Source organism: Motacilla alba, chromosome 2 (genome assembly GCF_015832195.1).
Source record: "Motacilla alba alba isolate MOTALB_02 chromosome 2, Motacilla_alba_V1.0_pri, whole genome shotgun sequence".
Lineage (NCBI taxonomy): Eukaryota > Metazoa > Chordata > Aves > Passeriformes > Motacillidae > Motacilla > Motacilla alba.
In genome coordinates this window covers 21,185,478-21,212,194 of record NC_052017.1, presented here as the reverse complement: position 1 = coordinate 21,212,194, position 26,717 = coordinate 21,185,478, and the positions used below count along the sequence as shown (strand labels likewise).

Genomic DNA, 26,717 nt, shown 5'->3' with positions numbered 1-26,717 from the left:
TTAGAACATGGAATTCCACCCATCTTTTTTTTTTTTTTTTTTGGCATACTGCTGATACTTAGTTCTGTAGAAGGAGTGAAAGGAATTGAGGAAAGCAGAGTACCATATGCCTTGTTAGAGCATACTTGGGTGACAGTCATGAACAGAAGGAGAATAAGAACAAACGTAAATTTTACACAATTATTTCATCATAATAGAGTTGGCCAAGGAAAAGTAATATGAAACACTGAAATATGAAGTATGTTTGTGATTTAGGATTGGAAGGATGTAAATTTCAATCTCTGAGTTTTAAAACTTGTTGCGAGTTGGTTTCAAGTTGCTTGCCTGAAATGAGTAAGAAAGCAATATTTGAAGACATCATGACTTAAACACTGTAGCTTTTGAAAGCTATGCTTGGGAGATTACTTGTGAGATAAATGAGATTACTGCTTTATGCCATGACACATAAAATTTGATCTGTGTTCATTTCTCTTGATTATTCTTTTTACCTATTCTAAAGTTATGTTATTAAAAGTTATTACACTTTCCCTGTGTGACAAAATATTTACATTGCCACTTGGTGGCCTCATTTGATCAGTAATAGAAGATAAAAAAATGTAAGTTAAGATCCTTTTTCTTCACGGGTGTGCAATTCAAACCTTGACATGATTTTCCTACACATACAGGAGCAATATATCCCTTTTTGCAATGAATAGATGGATGCTGCGGCGATTGCTGTTGTAGCTCTCAAGGGTCTGAATCACTGATACTGAGGTGGTCAGATTTAAGAGCTCTTCAGTAAGGGTTGAACTTAAGTGAATGATTTTTCTCCCCATTCTTCCTCTCCCATCCTCGAAGTCTTAATGTTCCACATCCTGCTCAATCAAAACAAGCAGAGGATCATGTCTGCTACCAATAATTTAACTTCTCTGTTTTGTTTGGGGTTTTTTTGGGGTTTTTTTTTAGGACTAGAATTTGTTCTGATTTTGCCAGGCTTCTTTCCTGCTTATTCTACATCTTTAGTTCTTATTTTTCAGATTTTATTACTTGAGAATGTTTTTCCTTTTTCTGTATCACTTTTTTGAAACTGTACCCCAAGTCTCTATACCTCTGTGGTTCTGTATTATTTCTATGATTAGCTGTGTTACAAAATGCTAGTTTGTTATTGCTGGGTTTGCTGGTTTAATGTATTTCTGTCTGGGTTCAAGGCAAGTAATATTTATTATATCATGCTTAGGACACTTACTCATAGAAATCTTCTGCATTGGCAATCTTCTTGTCAATTCCCGATGCCTTGCAAGCTCAGGAAGAGCAGGCTGGATGAGTGGATGGTGAGGTGGATTGAGAACTAGCTGAATGGCAGGTCTCAGAGGGTTTTGAGCAGTGGCTTAGGATCTAGGTGTCACTAGTGATGTCCCCCAAGGTTCAATACTGGAATTGTTTAACCTGTTCATCAGTTACCTGGATGAAGGGGCAGATGCAAGTTCCCTGATGACACGAAGGTGAGAGGAGTGGCCGATGTCCTGGAGTGCTGTCCCTCCCTTCAGAGGGACCTTGACAGGCTGGAGGGATTGGCAGAGCAGAACCTTTTGTGTTGGGAAGGATGAAAGTTTGACAAGAAAGTCTCACAGATATGTTTGTTTGGCAGAAAGATTTTTGAATGTAGAATCTGAAGAAGGAATAGAAATGAAAGCAAGTTTTGATATAGAAGAAAAGAATTGCTGAGCCGGTCTTACTGGATAACTAAGAAGGCAAAGGGTATGTTGGTTAGAAGGGGTTTTTTTGACTTAGGGCAAAGGATAAACCCACCTCAAACAAGATGTTTTTACCAAGCACAAAGATAGCACAGGCAAACAAGACTGCCAAAGTTGCAAGTAGAAAAAAGATCTCAGAATTTTCCACTGCAAGAAAAGTGAAAAACAGTTTCTAGCTTAAACTGTAACATAATAACTCTCAGTGATTGAAGAATAGTAACATGAATACGGTAATTACAGTAGTTATGATAGCCTACAGGTAAAAGTTAAGGTATAGATTGGTTCTTCTGTATTAAGATGCTCAGCAAAAAAAAATGTATATAACCAAAATTATGTAGTCTCCAGGCTTGCCTGCAGCTGGAGCTGACAGCTGCAGGCACAGGCTCTGTTGCCCACGACCCTGGACTGCTGTAACGTCTTGAATGTAATAAACTGCATTTTGAAGAGCTGCTTGGAGTCCCGCATCTCTCATTCAGGCTCTTACTCTTTTGAAATTCAACAATGAAAAATGCAGGGTCCTGTACATGGGGAAGAATAACCCCACATATCAGTACAGGCCAGGAACTGACCTGCTGGGAGGTAGCTCTGAGGGGAAGGACCTGTGGGTCCTGGTGGACAACAAGCTGTCAGTGAGCCAGCAGTGCCCTTGTGACCTTGCAGGCCAATGGTATCCTGAGGTGCGTTAGGAAGAGAATTGCCAACAGGTCAAGGGAGGTGATCCTGCCCCTCTACTGAGCCCTGGTGAGGCCACATCTGGAGTGCTGTGTCCAGTTTTGAGATCATCAGTACATGGGAGAAATGGAGCCCCTGGGGTTGATCTAGCAGAGGAGACCAAAGATGATTGGGAAGCAGGAGTATCTCTCTTACAAGGAAAGGCTGGGAGAGCTGGGCCTGTTCAGCCTGGAAAAGAGGCAGCTGAGAGGGGGCCTCACCAGTATTTATGAGTATCCAAAGGGAGGGGGTCAAGAGGATGGATCAGGCTCTTTTCAGTGGTTCCAAGCAATAGGACAAGAGGCAACGGGGATAAACCGATGCACAAAAAATTCCACCCTAAGTATGAGGAAGAATTTCTTTACTGCGATGGTAACTGAGCATTGGAGCAGCTTTCCCAGAATGGTTGTGGAATCTCCTTCTCTGGAAGGGAAACTACCTATTCAGAAGCCATCTGGATGCAATACTGAGTAATGGGCTGTAGGGGACCCTGTGTGAGCAGAGAGGCTGGACCAAATGACATTCCAGCTTTAAACATTCTGTGCTTCTGAACCTACAGTCTCACGCTCTGCTGGCTCAAGGCTAGGTACTGCCTCAGAACAAGTAAGTGCACTGTCACCCTGCTTCAGTCTTGTGATTTTCTTGCAAAATCTATGTATGTCTTTTTGCAATTGTATAGCTCCATATAGCCCCAGCTCTTCTGTCACACACTATAAGACATGCTGCAAGCTATAAAAAAAAGACATCTAGTTAATACACAGATAATGATTTATGGCTAAAATATTGGATTCTTGTAACAGTGCTTGACTGTCCTCTAAAATTACCATAGTAGATTCAAGGTTTCTTAATTCTTTCCTAATCGTAGTGGTTGTTGATTCTCTGAAGCAATATGTCCACTCATTGCTTGGTGCCCACTTGTGGTTTTTTGGGGTTTTTTAGCTATTTGCTCAGTTTTCTCTGATTCATTAATGTTTTTATTATAAAGATTCCTGTTAGCCCCAGGGTGCCGATGTTCTGGATAGTATAATTCTGTGTAGGTGAACATTGCAAATGTTTACCCAAAATTATATAGATGAGAGACATTGCTTACTTATTTCTCTACACAGGTCACAATCTTCTGACAATTTCTACTGAAATACAAAGAAACAATTACGGGTATCTGTATCAGATATCATAGATCCCAGAATCATTAACTATTTGGGTCCATACTCAAGTGGCTACTGCTATTTTAGGAGCAATACTCTGTTTCCATTGTGGAGCCTTCTTCAGACTGCATTTCTGTGGGACAGGACCAGTGACTATAACCCTGTTTCTTACATGCCTTTCTGAATCTGTTGATAGCCCATCAGTAATGCCCCTTACCTTCCACACGGTGACTGATAACCTCTCTTCAGGCAATAGCAATGCGGGTTGTGCCTGTGCTGTTTTACAATCATCTCTATGCCTTCTCCAGTATAGGGTCTTGGCCTTCATCTCTCCTAAAATTACAGCTCTATTCCATTTCAATAGTTGACGCTTTGGTCATCCTACACTCTGACTGGCCCATAACATGTGTGTTGGTGATTACTGCTTAAAGAGTCTACTGATATTTGTAGTTTAATAACATTAATAGCACTTTGTACTTCCAGTGCCTTTTTTTTCCTCTAAAACTATTATTTTTTGCTACTTCTATCCATATTTTTATTCCTTTGTGACATTGTTACATCTCAGATAAATAATATTCAATTATTTAATTGTATAGTTTTTTATTTCATGGGGTTTGAATGTTGCTTATAATATGCTCCAGTTTTGATAACTCACAAGTCAAAGTTTCTACGTCATTGTGTTCAAAATTCCAGTCACCATTTCTATTCCCTCTAAAATGGTATGCATAAAAACTCTTGGCTTGTTGTATTCAGTCACACAAAATCCATTTCAGGGTCATTGTTGCAATGGCCCTTTAATAAAAGCAGTATATATGTTCTGCCTTAGAAAAGTCAGAGTAAATGCTTTGTTCACAATAACATGCACTCTAACTAATTTGTTACTACTATATAGTATTTATATATGTAAAATTTTGAATTTTCTCTCAGCTGGAATATTTAGTTTAAAAAGTTAACCACACCAAGAACAAAATGCTGTGAAGTAAACTTTTGACCTCTTTTTTAAATTTTTTTAAATTTTGGTTTCTCTTTCCCTTCTGGTTTTCACACTTTGTTTATTTCACTTCTGGTTTTCTTAGTCTAACTGTCTCTGTTGTTTTCAACTTGTGTTTCAGTTGCTGAGGTTGTCCAGGTTCCATCACTATTGTTGTGCATTACTTTGACTTTTATCCAAGTAAATAGAAATAAAATAAGCAAGTTAAATTTCTATGCTGCTTCAAGCGCCCATAATACATTCCCTTAAAATCAGAGACATTCATTAAAATCACAAGATTATTTTTCTCATTGTGGAACAGAGATGCTTGTGCCCTCACATTTATTTCCCACAATTTTAAAGTAGTGGAGACATGTATCTAATGTTTTCACTGTCTTTGGTACAAAAGAGGTTTCCACTGTCACTATAGGTAAGGTCTAGTATCAATAACAACCAGGGTGCTTAGTACTTCCTTTGTTATGCAAGCAAATAGTTACAATTTTGAACCCAACATAGTTAATAATAAAAATAAGAACAGGCAGACTTCATTTAGACAAAACTTAATAATTAATTTATGCTGCTTCTTATAAAAGCCTTTCTGCTGGCTACAATTCTGGTGAGACTTTCTCATGTACTCTTAAATTTTAAAAGCAACACTTATAACATATAACATTCTTGCTTTTGTTAGCTTATTTACCTTGCCATAATTAAAATTGAAACTGGAAGTATTTAGGCTATTTTCCATTTATGAGTTTATCTTGATATACATAAGATCCTGCTTTGTTTATACTTAGAGCTAGTTCTTCCCATTTACAGTTTAGACTGCAAACTTGCGTGGAAAATATGCAACATTACTCACCATCCTCCTTCCCATTCTGCAAAGTAGTGGTTTATTCTTGCTTGTTTATTAGTGCATTGAGCATTCCTTCCCATCTGAGTTGCTATGGCAACATTAATCTCTTTCCATGTGTTTAGATAGGGTCATTAGCTATTCTTCAGTTAAAACATCGGACAGACTTTTTTTTCTCCCAGGCATAGCTCTAAATCACATGAAATTGGGAGAAGCTGTGGCTCACAGGTCATTACAAAGACAAGATGATGCAATATCCCAAATCTTTCTATAATTTTTCACCTTTTAGTGCTATTTTTATAGTCCCATTGGGCCATTCAGTTTACCTTGAACTACAAGTTCACAGCAACTTGGAGCCTTTCTTTTCTTCACAGGCTTCCATATAATTCCTTGATGATTTTCCCTGGAATATATGTTCCTTGTCTCAAATAAATTTATTGGTTTAAATCTGGAAAATACAATCATAAATGCCTGCATGGTGGTACACTTGGCTATAGCTTTCTTTACTGAACTACCTCAACCCACTTTGTCAGTGAGTGTAAAATTAGAAAACCATGTTTACTCCCACTTTGCAGGGTATGTGGGACTAAGGTGGGACTGCACATATTCTGATGTAGTCTGTTTGTATCCTAGCCCATTGTCCAGGGTTTGGCTAGGATAGAGTTCATTTTCTTCTGATGTTTCTCACTGATGTTTTGGCTGTTGCTAAGTAGTGCTTACCCTAAGTCAAGGACTTCTTAGTGTCTCATGTTCTGCCAGTGAAGAGCTGCACAAGAAGCTGGAAGCAGGGGCAGCACAGTCAGGACAGCTGACTCACCCGAGATGGCCAGAGGAATATTTCCTACCACAGAATGTCATATAAGGTGGGGGAGTTGGCTGGGAGGAGCCGACTGCAGTGCAGGGACAGGCTGAGCATTGGTTAGTGAGTGGTAACTATCTTGTGCATCACTAATTTCTCCTGGGTTTTATCTCCCTCTCTCTGTCTCTTTCATTATTATTGCTACTGTTATTATTACTGTTGTTTTATTTTACTTTGCTCCAGTTATTAAACTTTTCCTACATTAACCCTGATTTCCAGGTTGTAAAGTTGCTCTATCTTTTTATACCTTGCTTTGCATGATTTTCTTCAGTTTGTTTGCAAGCTGGCTGTTTCTTCCAATGTCAAATCTACTGGGACTACCACAACCTTGGCAAGGGTGTGAACTTGACTATTATTCCAAGATTGCTACCTCTGTATGTTTCTTTTTGGTAGGCTTTTACAAGACCTGCATTTTTTTTTTCTCTCTACTTTTATTAACCAATGTTCAGGATTTCCTTTCCATGATGGAGAGGCTACCAGATTTCCATTCTGTGTTTGTAGGTAATTTTTATTCTGCTTTGGTAGCCAAATAGTTAAAGCTTGATGTATCCGGTCTGAAACCAAGTATGAAGCTAGGTCATTTCCTTAGGGTTTCTCTTTTAACATCATTAGCAGAGGTGGTGGCTCTGTTGCTTGTGCAGAGTGAAAGAAGACAGCTCGTTTATAGTTTTCCAAGCATATCTAATAGAGGATTTTCCATACTTTTGATAAAAAACTGGAGCCATTTGTGAACCCCACAGAATAATCTGTGGCACGAAGACAATAACGGAGCTTTTATCCAGTGAGAGACACATTAAAAGGTAAAGTGCACTTCTGTTCTCTCCAGTGGTTAAAAACCTTATAGAGCTAGTGGTAAAGTCTTGCCTTATTCTACAGAAAGCTCTTATTTATAAAAGCCAGTGTGTATCCAGCTAGCCTAGGTTTGATATATATTCAGTTTTTACTTTTCCACTGATTATGTACTTCAGTGGAGTGTGTGTGATATGTTCTTTAGTAGAGCATGTGTGATATGGACTGCTGCAAAGCTAATTACCTGTACTAATGCTAAACCTGTTTTTTAATAAGAAATACAGTTTTTTTCCCCACAAATCTTAAGAATTTCAAAGCAAAATAATTTTATTTCTGTGCTCTTTAAACAGCACCATGTAGATCGGTAGTGGCCAGCTGAACATGAAACAGCTTACAGTAATGTGCCTCTAAAGGCCAGCATTTGAACTAGTGCAGTTTTACTTCTTTTTTTCTTCCCATTCTTTTTTTTGTGGGATTTCTTCACTGATTTGGTTTACTCATTTCTTTAAATATAATTCTCACAAAAATGTTAGCAACTGCAAAAGTGAAACAAATACAATTTTTACATACATGGACTCTCATAGTCAGTTCTACCCTTTGCTGATGCCAGCACCACCATTCCTTTGACCTAAAACTATGACTGAGTATTTCACTTTAGATTGTACCTGAGTTTTGTCATGATTAGCTTTGAAGCCTATGATTTGAGTAATGCTGGCTACTTCTTGAATATATTCCCAAAACTTTCCGTTTTTCCGTGTACTGACATATCATTTGTGTATGGTATGAAATGACACATTCTGATGGTAATTTCATGCATATGTGTTGCATTTGATCTGAAAGTCTGGAGGAACATGGATAAAACAACATTACTTTCACAGCTAGATGTTATCAGCTCTATTTTTACTGGAATTGCAAAGAAAGCACTGGCTAAATCCGTAATAAAACAGTCAAATAATCTGCTTAGTGTTACACAAATTTCAGGCATACAAACAACCTGAGAGATGGCTACATTATTTAAGTGTTAAAATCTCACTTTCGCTTTTTTCTTTGCTTTTAACTCTGGACAAATAGGATGTTAAAATAATAGGTCTCTGTACTAAGATCTTGCATACTGGTAGACTTGTTGATGGTGAATTGGAGTCCTTCCTCTGCCATTATAACACAATTTCTATTTTTTTCACATTTTAAATTACAGACTCACAAAACTTGAGGAAATTCTGTTACCCAAATATCCACTGTTTTTGCTTCCTCCGGATTCTTAATAACAAAGCATCAATGACTTGCAGGAATCACTCCACCCTCACCTCCCACTGGTCAGCCCCAACTTCACAAACATCCGTAGCAAAATCTGTAGCTAATCCATTTTGTTTCAACAAGGCTGTGCCAATAATTCCCTGGTGTTCCTAAAAGGGATCCTCCCATTCCTGAAGAAACAGGAGAAGGAGACTCTTGAACTTGGCAGCTCCTTAACTGCAGGCAGAGATCTTAATACAGGTACTTGAACATCCATTCATGCATACAATGCAGTAAGTTTTATCATTTTCCCTCTTTCTTGGGCTATAGCTGGAACAAATATTATTTGAGGAGAGTGGTTATTGACACTATGGTATCAATTAACATAATGGCACTAGTGGTAGTAAACGTTCCTTTCCTTGACCACTCAGTACTGATATGGTTATTGACCATTTCCATTGGTTATATTGTAATTTTACCACTAGACCAAATAGACAGCAGAGTCTCCCTAGACTTTGTTACTGAGAGGAAGAGATGATGTCTGAGGGCTTTGCTGAGAGGGACCTATTATTTTCTGTAGTTTTCATTCCTCATGATTTTTTATTTGCTTGACAAAATGAGCCAGCAAGGAATTTATGTATTCTATCCCATTTTCTCAAATCTTTGCCTCTTTTTCTCAATTTTACCATGTTTTCTTCTTGCAGTTTCATTGGTGTCTGCTAAAGGAAAATTTTATCATATTGTCCAAGAATATTTTGCAGTTACCATTACCACCTCTTTTTACATAAAGAGCTTAACCCACACTGAAGACTGTTTTTCCTTTTTTGTTCCTTTTAGTCATTATTTTAAATGGAGACTGTGGGTGATTTAAGGCTATATTTCTGAGAATTACAGTCTGTAATGTCTACAGTGTGTAGACCTTTCAGTAGATCCACAGGACTAGGATTTCCTTGTACTCTTTCTTATCTTTGTTACCTTGCCTATATTCCTTGTCTATACATGCTGAAGCCAAATTTGCAGCTCTTTTCGATGTAGCTCTGCTCAATTCCCAGGTCTGATAATTACTCTTGCTAGCTTAAGCCTTGTACCACTGCTACATGAAAGACTGTGGTTCTGTTTGATCAGATACATTCCCAGATGCCAATACCAACAATTATCCCAGGATTCACAGTGTTTTACAATCTCATAGCATTCTAGGTGGAATAACCTGCTAGCCAAGTCTCCTGTCATTGCTCAGATAACTGTTCTGAAACATCTACCTACTAAATTTCTTACAGGAAATTGTTCCTGTAGTATAGCTGATAATCATACTCCATTCTGAGGCTCTGCAATCTTTACTAGTTAAGGAAAGCTAATCCTTTAGTCCCAAAAGCCCCATTTTAAAAGTTTTGGAATTCAGTGTCCTCAAGTTTTAAGCAAATACTCTTGCTTGCTCTGCAGTCAGGTCAGCTGCTATTGTTATAATAATCTTCCACATTTTAGGAGCAGCGCAACCCAAGCAAAAGTAACCAGTGGGGTGCATTCTTTTTTAACCACTGTTTTGGTTTTAACATCATAACTAGATCATAAAAGCCTATTTTGTTGTCACTTTAACCTGAATTTTCAGTATAGCTCTGGTCTGAGTTTCCCTTATATCCTTGTATGTGTAGTTGACAGTTGTGTTCTGCGTGACTGGTGATGAAGTAAAATGGCTTTCTGAGTGTGCAGAAATCCATCTGTGCAGTAGAGGTTTCAGGGTGTGTCTTCAAGTTAGTAAACGGTTCACTGCAGAAACTATAAGGTAAAACTAGCAATCAGAAACTGAGAATCTACTTTTAAACATCGTTAGACTAGTATTATACACCCAGATCCAAAGAGAAACAAAAGCTTGGATGTTCTTATGATCAACTAGATCAAAACTGATGCAAAAAAGAGGTAACATTTTGGTAAGATTTGCCATTATTTCCCCTCATATTTTGCTGATATAGAAGATATGCACACATATTTTTTTCCTTTTCTGTTGTTCACCCCTTTTTTTCATGTATTCATCTAAATATATATGAAAAAGGGGATTTTCTGAGTTGAACAATGTTATTATTCTTTTCCTCTATTTCCTATCATGGTTTAACACTAATGTATGTATGAGTCATCTGATATGGCATGACAATCAGGTCCTTATCTGTATCCATGTGATCTGTTGGGAGGAGATCAGTTTGATTAGTTCACCATTATCAGAATAGCCACTACTATGAATATTGTGGTAGCACGAAGGATGTTTTGATGACTACCATAGTGGTGGCACATAAAAAGGAGCAAGATAACTTTTACTGTTCTCGGGGTTAAAATGTTTATGGGGAACATCTTACTATGAAATCTTGAGGTAAGCATTATTCTGCCTGCCCAACTTCACCCTTTTGTGAAACAGAGGAAATTGTCAGTTCTACTGCTGGGTTTAATGGACCAAGGTGAACTCTGCAACAAATTAGATGCGATAACACAATCCAACCCCCAGTGCCTGAAAAGACCATGCACACATGATGACTTAGCTTCGTTTTTAGGCTTTAAGGAAATATGTACACATGCTTTGCCTGAGAGACCTACCACTCTTGAACAGTTCCATTTACTTGATATATGAATATAGGTGGAAATCTATTAGGAAAGTAGGTCATAAGTCTATTCTGTGAAACAATGCACCACACCAATATTCAGAAAGAGATTTTGTCACATACATATTTGGAACAAAATGAAGTACTGTATTTCAATAATTTTTGTTCTTGTAAACATACCATTTCATATATATGTTAGATTGTGCCATTAGTGTGTGAGAAATTTTTCTGGTCCTGTCACATACAGTAATAAGCATCTTTCTTTGCTAATGTGTTGCCAAGGTGTTCCATAAAAAACCTAGGCAGATATGTTTTCTTCCCTCTTGTGCACCATACAATGGAATCAGTTTCATTATAGGACTTGGCCTGGTTCTGCTCACACCTGCTTATATCTTCCAGCTCAGTGGATGTCTTCATTAACTGATTGTCAGCCATGCATGATCACTGCAGAAATCATTTGTCTTCTTTAGAGTGTAGGATAATGTAGCAATATATCCATCTTCAGACATCACGAAAAGTCCTATAATGTCTTTTGCAAATTGCCCATGACATGGAGCCACTGCTGGGTTTTTTCTTCTATTGGTTAGATAAAAGGCTTTTTTTGCATGCCAAATCCCATAGATACTTACCAGAGGTAGTTTAAAAAAGATAAATTTTCTAAATTTGGTTCTGCTTCATAGTACTGACTATTCAAAGAACCCTAGAGGATGCTCCCATTGAGGAATCTCAGTAGCATTTAATAAGCATACCTTGCTCACACGGTATCTCTGGATCCTTAGGATATTTGCCTTATGTTCTCTAATTTCTACTGGAACAGCATTCCTTGCATGCCAGGTGCAGACAATGAATGCAAGGAGAGTAGACTTTTTTCTTACAGTAGGAGGTATCTTGGTTTGACTGGTCCTTGAATGAGATGCTGACAGTTGCTTTCTTGAACGTTTTCCATTAACAAACTTATGTGCTCTCAGTGAGTGGTGCTATGGAAACAGGACTGCTCTGAACAGTTTATTCAATCAGGGTGAGATGTTAATTATTCATGATTTATTGTTGACTATAAAAAGAAATCAAGAAATTACATTTACTGTCGTGGCACTCACACAGGGTCACGTGTCATTGCATGCAAGCAGAATGTAAACTGCACAGAGGTCATGACAGGGCTGAGTCAGAAAGGAGGATGTCTTGAGTGCAACGAGTGAGGAAGTTGGAATATGACCAGAGATCACTTTGTTCCTTCAGTTATCATTTTGTGGTGCTGCAACACTGTATCGCTGAATCACTGTCCAAAGCCTTGTGATTCAAGGGTCTCCATGAATATCAACATTTGGGGAGCCACCTGCCAGTCCTTCTGGCTCTGACCTGCAGCCTTAATCTTCCATTCTGTCTGGGAAGTAGGAAATCATGTTGTGATTTCACTGTCCACACAGGGAAGGGGAGGAACATTGAGGAAGACCTCTGAGGCTTACTGATTAGTTAAATATCTTATATAAGTGCTTTCTTCTGTTTCTTGGCAGGAAGGTCTGAATTTACTAATATTACTCAGAGTTTGGCCATGATTAGCACTTCTCAAGTTTAATTGATTGCATTACTGTTTAATGTGTCACTTTTACATAAAGTTTATACTTAGACATCAGTAAGAAATAAATAAGAAAAATGCCCTGAAATCTGGATTTGCTACGCAAAGTCTAATAAATTCAAGTTTCAGTGGGAAGTGTGTGGGAAAATATTATTTTTCCCTTAACAAGGATAATATCTGTGGATAGAATTATAAATTTCGTTGCAATCAAAATACATTTTAATGATTTTATGATGAATTTATGGAAATTAAGATTAAAGATCCTTTATGAAATTAGGGAAATGGGGACTTAGAGAAGATGCAGGTAAATTAATCAGACATGAGAGCATCTAATCTGAGTCACTAGAAAGACTGCAGGTAATTGCCTTTTCAGTTACTGTAGCCACAATGTAGCTGACCACAAAATAAGAGAAATCTGATTTTCTAATTGCCGAAGTCTTGCGCAGTGAAGACTTATTTCCTCCAGTCTCTTTAGAACTGTTTCTTGCAAAACAATCACAAGCAGACATATCTTGATATCGTAACTGGAATTTTCCTGGTGAGTCTCCCTGGATTCTTGTCTGGCATCATTGGTGTTGACATGTAAGGTCGAGGTGTGGCACGTGGCAGATGTTTCTGGAAGCAAAAACTGTATGAGGGAACATTACCTCTATTGTCTATGGTTATGGCTGTTTGAAAGGTTTGGAGCCTGTGAACATGTGTCTGCACAGTATCCAACTGCCTGTAGAAACACATTTACCTCAGAGTGCACAATCATTTGTTTTACAGTAAACATCAAAAAGGAACATGGCAATTTGACTGTGGTTAAAGACAACATGCAGAATGTGGTCAGAGTGCCATAATCAATGTCTTAGGATAGGATTATTTTTAGTCACTTCATCACGGCTACAAAATCCAATGTCTAAGATCAAATAAAATAAGTAAGTATACTTCCATACTGCCACAGAAAATGGAAGTCAAATAACTTACAGAAATTTAAAATATTTGCCTATTATTGAAATAACCCCTAGTCTGGGGCTACTTTCCTGAAAAAAAACCCAAATCTTTGAAATAGTTTGTGTCAAGAGGATAGTAATGTCAAAGGTCAATAGTACCAATTTTGCCTAGAGGTGTTATAGGAACTGTGTGGGTGGGGGGCAGGGAGGTGTTTGTTTCTTTTGATTAGGGGTTTTGATTTTTTGGGGGTTTTTTGTTGAGAGATGAGGAGCAACACTTGAGAAAGCAGCATTAAAATTTTGAAAGTACAGTAAATGAAGTGGAAGAGGAAGTCCTTCCTATTTGTTATGGACAGGGAAGGGGTAACAGGTCTAACTTATCTCAAGAACAGTTCATTTTAGACATCCAGAAAAACTCGATAGTCTGAAGTTCTCCATCTTTGCTTTTGTAAACTAACTGTGGAGGTACAGAATTCAAACACCTGTTAAGAATTTAATATATAATATTTGATGTGATCTGAAGGAAGGAGGATGGACAGGATGGCATTTTGAAATTATATGTCTTCCACATAGAATGAACTGTAGCTATAGAAATAAAAACTTGAAATTCAGTATTACTGGGAAGAAGCTGATGAGAGGTTTTTCAGCCTCATAATTTCCTGTGTGATCTAGACATTTCACAGATAGTATGGAATAGAATGCAGACATTTAGAAAATATGGCTTTGAATAGTATTGTACAAGGGAATAAGTCAATAGCTTTGATTTCTGTATAAAATATAATATCAATGCTGTTACATATTTCATATGTAGTGAGTTTGTAAACTCCTTTCCTTGTTTCTCAGGTGTCCAGCTGTCTGTGATCCAAGACAGAAGTGTAACCATCTTTCAGACTTTTGAGTAAATTGCCTCATTTGGAGCAAGAACTGCAAAGAAGTTGATAAAACTGGGGTTCTGCAAGGTAAGAAAGGTTGCAGACACAGGTAAGTCTCTTGAAATGGAGTTAAGCAGCAGTTTGGGGATTCAGGAGAAAAAAATATCATCATGAAAAGAAATAAAATCCTAAGGGAAAAGCAGGGTTTTGGAAGACAGCAATTCAGTCCCAATGAGGATCAATTCCAGGGTCAGTAGAAACCACCTCTACCCTACCTCACTGAGGACTTCTTGGCCCACAAAGATTTTCCCTGTTTCTTGCTTCAGGGCAGCATTGAATATACCAACACTCGGTTTAGTATTTCATTAATTCAAGTTATCAAGAAATGGTAATGTGTGATAACTAATCAGTAACTGCTGAATACTTTTAAGCTGTGCGTATTCAGTTTACAAAGGGCTCTTTGTGCATGGCAAACGGTGGCTGTCCAATCAAAGCCACTCACTGAGGGAAGGATTACTCGTGCTGTTACAATGTCACCAGGCATATCCTTGCCTAGAAAAGGTATATGGACAAAAATTGGACATGTCATAGTATTATACATTTTGTTCAGATTTAAGTGGGAAAAATGTTTTCCACCTGCACAAAAAGTAGTTTTGTTTATCTTTTCCCATCAGTTTTCGTTTGTAAAATAAAGTCCTGAACATTTTTAAAGCCCTAATGTTCTTTATTATATTTCTTTAAATTAATTTTTCTAACTGTAGTAATAATATAACTTTAAATGCAACTATCCAGCTAGTAATGATTATGTTTTCAAAACAAGACTGAGTTTGTAAAGCTGAAAACCTGCACATTAGTAGTAGGAATCCAGTGATAGTGGTTTGTGGCAGTCCTCTTTATGAGAATAAATAGTTAACTCCAAATCAGATCACAGACAATAAGAGTGGAGTTTTGTAATTTTAAAACATGCTTCTCAGAATAGACTTTCCTTTTAGACACAAATGGAAGCTTGATGTTTACATTAACTTGATTTGTTCTCATGCTTAGTCCAGGAAAAATAAAATGTCCAGCAACTACAATTATTCTTTTCCAGCCCTGATTATCAGGCTACTGAAATAGAGCAGGAGTTCTAGTACCATAAATCAGAGCTTCTTCACAGGTTTTCTGATCTATGCTAGGGTTGAATGTCATTGCAGAATCATTACAGAATTCCTGCAATCTTTTCTGGCGTTTTGCCTACCTGGTGCTTAGGTAGGCAAAAATCCAACTTTCCATCTTTAAAGTGAATAGAAGAAAAAAATATTTTGTGTGATTTTCTCTGGTCACAGTATATGCAGATGTTGAAGTATTTGCTTCAGTTTCTTGTCTTGTTTGCTAGTTTTGTTAATAAATATATTAAAAAAGGTTAGCTTTTCTTGATATTGTTTAGAAAATTTTGAAGGCATTGTGCCATCATTTCACAACAGTTTGTCTCTGATATCAAAGTTAGATTCATGTCTCTGTGTCAGTACTTCAAATATAATCTGTCAATTTGTGATGTGCTGGCCTGCATCAGATAAAAAAAGTGCATAGATCCAATGTGTGATTTGTGGGATGAGATTTTCTCAACATAAATTATTTTTTAGAAGCATAAGTAGTTGAAACTTCACCACAAAACCTGAGAACCCTATTTTTCAAATGCCTTTTTCTGCAGTTTCAGAAACTCATATCTCATAATCAGTTTGTTAAAATATTAAGACATTTTGACACAAGAAGGGGGTTGGATAAGTAAATTTAGATAGTTAAACATATGGAAACAGTCTGAAATAATTGATAGTGAGTACTGTACAGGATTATCTGTATATACGTAATTTAACTGCAGTCCAAAAATTATGTTATGATCATGCAAACTACAATTTAAATCACAGAGTTATACTGAAAAGTCTGGTAAATGGTCTGTAAGAGCACTGACTCCAAGAATGATTTAAGGTTTGTTTATTGTGCCGATACAGTCTCTCATTGTACTGGAGAGCCCAAGAGAGATTATTCAAACCATGCATTTATAACATATAAGAGAAGGGAATTACCTGTGCTTCAGTCTACAGAATCAATGCTGACAGAACATTTCAAGGGGCCTGTGATCATATTTCAAACATGTAAAAAGAATGTATGCTTAAAATTCTAAAAAAGATGTGTGAGTATAATGCATACACAATAAAAGTATGTTAGGCAAAGGGAATTTGGCTACTATCTTAATAAAGAGGGGATTAAGTAAACCTTATGAATATATATAAGTATTTTCACATAGAAAATATATCTGATGATGCAGAGCTTCACAGAAATTGTAATATACAAGAGGTATTGTTCTATCTTCAACTAAACAATGTTGGTGAAGGGAAATGGAGCATAGAAGCAGTTAGCCAATAGGCATAACAAACTTATGACCACTTGTAATTTTTCCTTTTGTACAGGCATTGCTTTAGACAAGGCCAACTTACCTGGCCTCATGAGTCACTTTGCTGAACTTTCAACTGGCTAAAATCTCTTAAAACATTTACTCCATGACTCAATAAATGTAGCTCTTTGAGGTCCAGTTGTCATTATCTTCATAAAATCCCACTGATCCGTTGTTGGATAGGGCTGAAATGGACATGTAGGAGAAATTTTGACAGTCCAGGTAGATGAAACTTATCAGCCATTCTTTATTTGCTTCTGCAACAAGGGATTTGAATTGTCCAACAGTTCCCATATTACCAGATCTCTGTTTCTTCTAATCATAGTATAACAAACTGGGTTGAGAAGGAATTTTAAGTTGTTTATAAGCCTTAAATAGCTCAAAGGTCATAGATTGGTCATCTCTGTTTAAATCCCTCTTCTGTGAGAAATTCTGTGACTAGTAAGTAGAAGTCAAAAAAAAAAACCCCTTTTTTTTGTCTTGAACTATTGAATAATCAGGACACTCTGCTTTCAAGACATCCTTACTTAGCTTCTAGTCAATGTCTACTTGATACAGACAATGCCTATACAAGATTTCATGCTTCACGTCTTTGGCCTATAGAATTAAAAATTCCCCCTTGATGATATCAAAGATTGGCTAAAGCTGAGGGTAAGCTGTTGATGTAACCAAATAACTGATCTGAGTTTTCAAACACTGGCTTTATGAATCCTGCTAATGTATTTAGGGAAAACTAATCACCAGACTTTGGATGAGAAAGTTTTTCTCCTTGGATTAGATTGACTGGCACCTAAATTGTTTCTAGGTGGTTTTGTACATTTTGGTTGTAAATCAGCTGCTATGTTCACCCACACGATTTTTATATACTCAGGTAATGTGCAGTGGTGTTGCCTCAGATTCTGCTGCTATTGGTTTATTTTACAGATTTAATCTCTTCAGGCTGAAATTGTATACTTTCACCCAAATCATAGGTTTTAAACAAGATATAAGAGATTGGAAGATATATTTAATGATCTTCTCTGATTTCAAATTCGCTGCAATTGTGGAGCTATGTGACTGAACAAACTACAGAAGCTATAGAGAAGTTACAGAATTTTGGATCTTATTAAGTAGATGTAAAATACTGTACTTCCCCAATTTTCCCACTTTTTAATATCAATTTAGGTGATTCAGCTCCTAGTGTGATAAAATCAGATTTTCTTTTGCATTATTGTATGCAGGCAAGAGAAACTCTGGTAAAAATTGCTCTTGTGTGTTATTTCTATTTCCGTTTCTTATCATGATTGCACTGCAATAGCATTGAGACATTGCAATGAGATAACAGAACATTCTGACAGATCTTGTAGTTCTCCCTATTTTCCATTTAGGGCAAAACAGTTGTGAAAGAACTGCATATACTATTCCTTTTTTTTTTTTTTTTTTTAAATCAATTGACTTTTCTTTAAGGATTCTTACTTTAGTTTCTTTTGGTTCCCACTGAAATAATTGGACCAATCCAATAAGATCAAGTCCAGGAAAGCATTTAGGCACACAAATTAAAACCCAGTATTCCCAGTAACTGCTGTGGATAGACTTCTATATAAATACATCACAGTGACTTTTGATAAACATATAATACTTATTAACGCTTTATATTCTTCTTGACTGGCAATGATAAACTACCCTTTCTATAGTAATCCTCAATCTGATAAGACTATCTCTATTCCAAAATGTTATAAAAATACTGTTTCACTAACATTTTGAGATTACAGGCATGCATGACAAAAAAGAACAAAAATATTTTTTTCTGGGTAATTATCAGGTTAAATAAATTTTGTGTGAGTAAAGTGATAGAAGACCTACAGGAAAATTCATGTAAACCTTCTTGTCTTCTAGAACAAGTATTTTTATTTAATTTTTCATAAATTTTACTTCTGTAAAATGTTGAACATGTCTACTTTAATACATACATTGAAATAAGGGTTATGAAGTGCAAATGATTTATTTAAGTGTTTAAAATTTTGTTATTTTCATTGAAGTAATGCCTACAGATACTGATAAAAACACCACATTCCACAATAGAACAAATGGCCTATTTCAAACAGTTTAGAATATAAACATACATTCAAAAATCAGAATACTAGTTAAGCATATTTCTGCTGACTAGAACTATTTCCAAAACACTTCTAAACTGAGTCTGAAACTCATCTTGCTGTTCTGCAGTTACTCAAATGAGGAACTATATGCACTATAATAAAATCCTGTTTTCTTTCATGCTAGATGGGTAGTGTTCTCCTGGATTAGACTGAAAAGATGGGAAAGGAAGCAAAAGATTAAAACTATGTTTTGGTGTTACCTGGTTTCATTCTCACTGTGTATTCAAGAATGGATTCATCCTTAAGTGCAACAGTTACTTCAAGCATTCAGCAACATCTCTAATAAGGTAAAGAGGAGTTCCTTTCAGTTTAAGGGGCATAATTAAAACAATAGTACCTATAACAAGGAACTTTTTCTGGTGGAAGAATAAAGTATTCAGGCTTGTTTTCCCAGGTGACAATGAAATACGCATGTGTTTGAGGACTAGTATTATTCCCTTTAGGAAAAGAGAGGTACAGTCCAAAGTGCATACACTTCACTATTCAAGATAAACGAGCCTATTGGGTGGGAAAACATCCAAGAGAAAGCTATTTGTTATGTCTGTCTTACATAAGAGGAGCAAAGTCCAATCATGCTGCATGTCCTTAACCACATTAATTCTGCTCAGGTTTGAATAATTTGTCAGAGGAGTAGACACAAACCGGGAGCAACCTTTCACGGTATGTCAGTAGTTTGGAGGGTTTTTTTAAAATCAGAGATATTTTATAAATTCACTGATAACTAAAAAAATGTAATTACCTGCATATTCTTTTAAATACGCATTTAATTTTTAATATATCTGTGCTGTATTGCAGAAAATATTATTCTTATATCATTCAAATGAAATTAAATAAATGACAGAGTTATCAAATGGCGAAATACAGAATATAAATGTTTGTAAGGAAACTCCAAACTTCTGGACTTCTTTCAATATGCTTATACTTGTGCATTATGAATATTCACTTTGCAATGTATGATATTAATAACTTTACTGATTGTAATAAGTACTCATATTTTTCTTTCAAACAAATGATAGTTGAGATTACTGTCCTCAGCTTAAAATTGTGTATTTCTCAGTCAAATATTATTTTGCAGAAAACTATCTTCAATAAATTTAAAATGCATTCTGAAGATGAAAAGAAGTATACTGCAGATGGAAATAGTCATGAGATCGCTGCATCCAGCCAGGGTCATGAATCTGAAGACAAACAGTAAGTATTCTTAAATATAGTAAACATTATGTATTGAAGCGTATTAGGCTCCATTATCTTGGTTTATGTTTTATTGAAATTCATATTTTAAATCTTATTTTCACTTATTTTGCTAAGAAGACCTCGTAAGAGGAAACTTTATATCAATGTAAGAGTAGCATTGATTGGCACATTCATTTCATGCAAAAGGACTATTTATTTTTTCCTTTAAAGGACTAAGTGTCCACAGTATTGACTGGAAAAGCAATTCTAAAATATGACAGAAATTATGTTGGAATGGACATATTGGATACATTTATGTCATCTACTAAAAATTATCTTAATATTTTTAGTACAGCAGTCAGTCAACATTTTGCATACCTTGAACATGTTATCTATTCCCCATCCACTATGTACAAAAGTTTTCCTCTCTTCTGTTTTGAAATCTATACAGTGCTTTAGCTTACAACTTCCCTGACCAGATGGTGGAACCACCAGCACCACTGGTGTTGTTTCATCCTTGAAGGAGTGAACTGGGAAGAACATGACTTAAATTTACAGAAGTTAGGAGGTGATGCTATTTATATTGCTGAAGATGTAAATAGAAACATCTCAAGAATGCCCAATAAATCATGTTCATTTTACACAATTGTTTGCTGTAAAATTATTTCAAAATTTTAATATAATTGAACTGCATTAATATGTTGAATCAGTATTTCTACAAAATGAGGTCTGATTTTAAATTCACTAAAACTACCACACTTTTTTTAGCAAGGCAAAGAAGCAGAAGAAAGGGGAAAAACCTAAGGTGGTGAGCCCATTTACACTGGTAAGGTTTATTCTCTCTATATGTGTCTACATATACACACACAAAGGCACATTTCAGAGTGTAATCAAAAATGGTTACAGTTATGTTAGTATCCTGCATATACGATGCTGTCTCTACCAAATATGTTTCTACTACAGAATATTTGCTATAGTATAGACATCAAGCAGTTCTTTTTGTGGATTTAGTTATACTAAAGAAGCTGCCTTTTACAGATAAGTATTCTAAGGAGTGTTCCCTTGGTAAATTATCATCTTAAACACACCCATACCAGATATTTGTTTGGGAAGGATAGGAATTTCCATGTTCACAGTGAGAAGCATGACCATATACCTACACTGCATGTGGTCTTGTCCTCTAAATTACCAGAGTCAGGTACTAATTGCACTAATTATCCCCATGAGTCATAATTCAATCACCTGAGTCAGCAGTAAAGGGCAGTTCCATGCCACTGATGAAAAGTAAAATTAAGAATTGTATGCTAAAAGGTTCCAGATTCTTTAAAATTTTCTGTGTATTTTTAAAAGACAACCTTTTAATATTTAATCAAGTAAATCCTAGGTCCTCTTTTAGTCATACTGAAATATTTTATATTTTGTAGGTTTAGTGTATGTAATACATAACAATGACAGTGCAAATAACAAACATAAAACTATAGTACATGATGGTGGCCAGTGCCTGATTGCTTTGCTATATCAGTTTACACTAGTACAATTACATCATACAACTTTTACTTCAGTAAAAGTAATGTTTACATCAGTTGTAATGTACAATTACATCATACAACAATTTACATCAGTAAACTTAGTAGTTTATAGTACAGAATAAACCAAATGATTTTGTAATGGATGACCTCAAACCTTATTAAGTTCAATGGCAAGAGGATTTAAGATGTCAATACCTTTTTATGATATCTGTGGTACATTAGGAACAGTTTTTCTAGCTGCATAATAATGAATTTACAGTACAAGCAGTTATTGCCTTAGTTATCACAACACCATTAAAATTTCTTATCATTTTAACTTCAAATAGAAAACTTAAAAAAAAAAAAGTCTTGTTTTCCTATGGCCTTTCTTACACAGGTGCAGATACTAGTGCATTAAAATGCCACATCTCTCTGGTTTTGAGAGTATACATTTTATAGTATAAAAGGGCTTATATAGAAAGGATTTATTCCTGTACATTTAAACTGTTTTTAAACTGTATTTCTAAAGAAATTAAGTTGTCGTTTTGGGACAGCAGGTGTACAGTTTATAGCTTTTTTTTTACTTTCTTGACTTTGTAGACATAGCATTGTGTTAGCATTCTAATACAACAGTTAGAATGAATTTCTCTTCTCACTCACAGTTCCGATACTCCAGCTGGTCAGATAAATTATTAATGATACTAGGCACTCTGCTGGCAGTAGCCCATGGAAGCAGTCTCCCTTTTGCCATGATAATTTTTGGTGATATGACTGATAGCTTTGTTGCATCTGGAGACACAAATTTTACAGGTAAGAATATATCTGCTGTGACAAGAACAATGGCTCCTATTTAAAAAAGAAATGGGAAGATTCACGTATCTTGACAGGAGATACAGATGTCAGAAACCACAGTGCTATAATATGATGCAAATTAGTAGCTGATGTTCATTATAATAGATATACACTGTGGTTGGTGTGACATTGTGGTGGGAGTCTCCTACAGGCTGCCTGACCAGGAAGATTAAGCAGATGAGGTCCTCTATAGATAGATTGGAGCAGCCTTGCATTCACAAGCCCTGGTCGTCATGGGGGTCTGCAACTACCCCAAAAACTGCTGGAGGAGCAGCACCACCAGGCATAAGCAATCCAGGAGGTTCCTGGACTGTGTTGATGATAAGTTCTTCAAATGATAGAGGAGCCAGTGAGGAGAGGTGCTATGCTGAACCTTGTTCTTGCTAAAAAGGAGGGACTGGTGGGGAATATGAACCTGAAGGTCAGCCTGGGCTGCAGTGACCATGAAATGTTGGAGTTTCAGGGCAGCGAGGAGGGAGGACAGCAAGATCATTTTCTAGAACCTCAGTAGAGCAGACCTGGACCTCTTCAAGGATCTGCTGGGTACAGTACCATGGGATAAAGCCTTGGAGGGAAGAGGGGCCCAAGAAAGCTGGTTGATATTCAAGGATGACCTTCTCCAAGCTCAGGAGCAATGCATTCCAACAGGCAGAAACACCAGGAGGTCTGCATGAATGAACAAGGGGACAAGCTCAAACACAAAAAGCAAGCCTTGAGAGGGTGGGAGTAAGGAAAGGGAGCTTGGGAGGAATATAGAGTACCTGTCCAAGCAGCCAGGGATTAGGTTAGGAAAGCTAAAGCCCTGACAGAATTAAATCTGGCCGGGGATGTCAAGGGCAACAAGAAAAGCTTGCATAGGTAGGTCAGTGATCAAAGGGAGATGAGAGGAAATGTGGACCCTCTCCAGAAGGAAAGGGGAGACCTGGTTATTTGAGATACAGAAAAGGCTGAGGCACTCAATGATCTTTTGCCTCAGTCTTCACTGGCAAGTGTTCCAGGCACACTGCCCAAATCACAGAAGGGAAAGGCAGGGACTGGGAACTGCCTACTGTAGGAGGTCAGGTTTGAGAATATCTAACTCATCTGGAGGTGCACAAGTCCATGAGACCTGATGAGATGCATCTGTGGGGCCTGAGGGACCTGGTGGAGGAAGTTTCTAAGCCCCTGTCCATTGTATTTGAGATGTTATGGCAGTCTGATGAAGTTCCCACTGACTGAAAAAGGCAGAAACATAACCCTCATTTTTAAAAAGGGAAAAAGGAAGACCCAGGGAACTCCAGGCCAGTCAATCTCACCTCTGTGCCCAGCAAGATCATGAAGCATATCCTCCTAGAAACTGTGCTAAGGCATGTAGAATATAAGGAGATGATTGATGCTGGCCAATATTGCTTTTTTAAGGGCAAATAATGCCTGTGACAAATTTGATGGCATTTTACAACTGGGTTACAGATTTGGTGTGTAGGGAAGAGCTTGGACATCATCTACCAGGAATATCTGCAAAGCATTTGACCCTGTCCCAATCAACATCATTTTCACTAAATTTCAGAGGCATGAGTTTGGTGGATGAATCACTTCATGGATAAGAAATTGGCTGAAGGGTCACACTCAAAGGCTTGTCCAAGTGGAGACTAATGATGAGTGGGTTCTTCAGGGGTCAGTATTGGGACTGACACAGTTCAACAGCTTTGTCAATGACATGGACAGTGGGATCAAGCACCCTCAGCAAGTTTGCCAGTGACACCCAGCTGTGCAGTGCAGTTGACGTGCTGGACTAAAGGGTTGCATCCAGAGGGAACTTGACAGGCTGAGAAGTGGGTCTCTGGGAATCTCATAAAGTTCAACAAGGAGAAGTGCAAGGTCCTGCATGTGGGTTGGGGCAATCCCAAGCACAAATACAGGCTAGGAGAAAAATGGTTTGAAAGCAGCCCTGAGGAGGTGCTTTGTTGACAGGTGCTTTGTTGACAAGAAGTTCAACATGAGCCAGCACTGTAGGCTTGCACTTCAGGAAATAATATCATGGGCTGCATCAAAAGAATTGTGACTAGCGCATGGAGGGAGGTGATTATACCCTCTCTACATGTCTCTGAGTGCTGCATCCAGCTCTGGGACCCCCCACCATAAGAAGGACACCTGTTGGAGTAAGTCCAAAGGAGCGCCATCATCATCAGAGGGCTGAAGAAACTTATTTATGAGGACAGGCTGAGCAACTTGGGGCTGTTCACCCTGAAGAAGATTCCTAGGAGACCTTATATCAGCCTTTCAGTACCTGAAAAAAGCACTACAAGAAAACTGGAGAGCAATTTTTTTTACAACAACCTGTAGTAATCAGATGAGGGGTAGTGGCTTTAAACTGAAAGAGGGACAATTTAGATTAGATATCAGGAAGAATTTCCTCACTATGAATGTGATGAGAGACTGGAACAAATTTACCAGAGATGTTGTGGATGTCTGATCCCTGGAAGTGTTCAAGGCCAGCTTTGATGGGGCCCTGAGCAACCCAGTCTAGTGGAAGGTGTCCCTGTTCATGGTAGGGAGGTTAGAACTGGGTGGACTCCTTAAGGTCCTTTCCACCCCAAACCATTCTGTTCTTCTATGTGTGTATGCTCAGGAAGACTTTTTAATCTCAAATTACAGTGATATAGTTTTGTAGTCAGTGGAGTTATGACTAACCCTATATTAGTAATGTTCATTCATGTGCATTAAAATTTCCTCCTTTCTTCCAAATCATCTTGATTCAAGAGGAGATGTAGCAACTCCAGATATACTGAACAGCATGCAGGAAAACTAATTTGTTAAATCTTGCTCTATTAAAAGTATTTTCTCTTCCTTTCTAAGGAAACTTTTCAATGAATTTGACTTCAGACATGCTTGGCAAGCTGGAAGAAGATATGACAAGGTAATTAAAAATTAATATTTCCTCTTCTTTTTTTATGTAGCCACACATTTCTAGTCAAGCCATTCCTCTCCCAAGGGTGTTTTGCACACTTTAAACAACACAAAAGCAATGATTTAATAATATATGTAACTAAAGATTGGCACAAGGGATTATTTGAGGCCCTGGTAAGATTCTTGAACATTCCCAGCTATTTCAAACAATTATCCTGTAATCTCTTGCTCTGACCCATCCTGACACATGTGCTCTGTATCCCAGTGAAATCTGCATTCCATTCCTTCTTTCTTCTCTTCCTCTGAATTTATAAAGAGTAATTGTTATGATAAAAAATTGTATTGATTATAATCTGTCGATACATTGAGCTACGGTGATTCACTTGCAAAAAAAAAAAAAAAAAAAGTTGAATTGTCAGATAGTACCTACTTTGCTGCCAAAGCATCAAGTTCAGCTAAATCACTCTCTCCAAGTACCTGAAAGGAGATTATAGCAAGATGGGGTTCAGACTCTTCTCCCAGCTAATTAGCAACACAACAAAAGGAAAAGGCCTCAAATTGTGCCAGGGGAGGTTGGATGTTAGAAAAAATATCTTTGTAGAAAGGGTTGTCAAACATTGGAACAGGATCTCCAGGGATGCAGTTGAGTGACCATCCCTGGACTTATTAAAAAGATTTGTGGATGTGAGACTGAGGGACATGTTTTAGTGATGGAATTTTCAGTGCTGAGTTAATGGTTGAATTCAAACATCTTAGAGATCTCTACCAGCCTAACAATTCTATAATTCTATAATTATCTAGACTGTAGAAAATGCAGACTTAGATTATATGCTACCTTAAATCTAGCATGCTGGAGCTGGAAAGAGCAGAAGACAATAGCCAGCAGGTGCTTCTGCTACAAAACTCCATAAAGAAAAGATCAAGTAAGAAGAAACATAAGCTGCTAATAGATGTGTTTTGTGAAGAGGCTTTATTAACCATGGTCCATACACTTGGTTTATGCAGGATGTCTAAAGTTTGTGTGTTTCTTGTACCACTTCAGGTTCTTTTCTTCAGGTTGAACTCTGTTCCTCATTAGATATTGAAAAATGTCTGATGTACTCTTCAAGGCAATTGTCTTTTTTGAAGAGAAGGAGGAGATAAGGCATTTTCTGCAGTAACTCTTACTATTTTATATCAAAGTGCATTATAATTTTGGGTAACAGTGGACTGTAACTCATGTAGCTTCAGTAGTTAATTTTTGCAATTAAAAAACCTATGACTATTTACACCAAAAAACCCCAAACCAAAACATACCCAAACAACTCTACCATAAAATAAATGAACAAGTTAAGAGAGGGCTATTTCTTAGAAATGAAGAACCTGAATGTAATGAGAATGAATAAAGAGGGATTTGGCAATTATGCTTTATAGGAGAATTTCTTGCTCCTGCAATATTTCTGTCAGTATCTGACATGAATGTAAGTAATGCCTACAA

General features: G+C 37.1%; 1 protein-coding gene across 2 annotated transcripts in view; it reads left to right on the top strand.

Moving 5' to 3' along the window:
- Positions 1-6,880: 6,880 nt before the first annotated feature.
- The window catches only part of ABCB1 (ATP binding cassette subfamily B member 1), a 48,486-nt gene continuing 28,649 nt past the window's right edge, over positions 6,881-26,717 (top strand). For both annotated transcript variants that reach the window (XM_038128508.1, XM_038128509.1), the window contains exons 1-7: positions 6,881-7,068; positions 14,227-14,342; positions 18,946-19,108; positions 19,897-20,012; positions 20,763-20,820; positions 22,165-22,312; positions 25,190-25,250. In XM_038128508.1, coding sequence (XP_037984436.1) covers positions 19,921-20,012; positions 20,763-20,820; positions 22,165-22,312; positions 25,190-25,250 — 359 coding nt within the window. In that variant the 5' untranslated portion in view covers positions 6,881-7,068; positions 14,227-14,342; positions 18,946-19,108; positions 19,897-19,920. The remainder of the gene's footprint in view (positions 7,069-14,226; positions 14,343-18,945; positions 19,109-19,896; positions 20,013-20,762; positions 20,821-22,164; positions 22,313-25,189; positions 25,251-26,717) is intronic.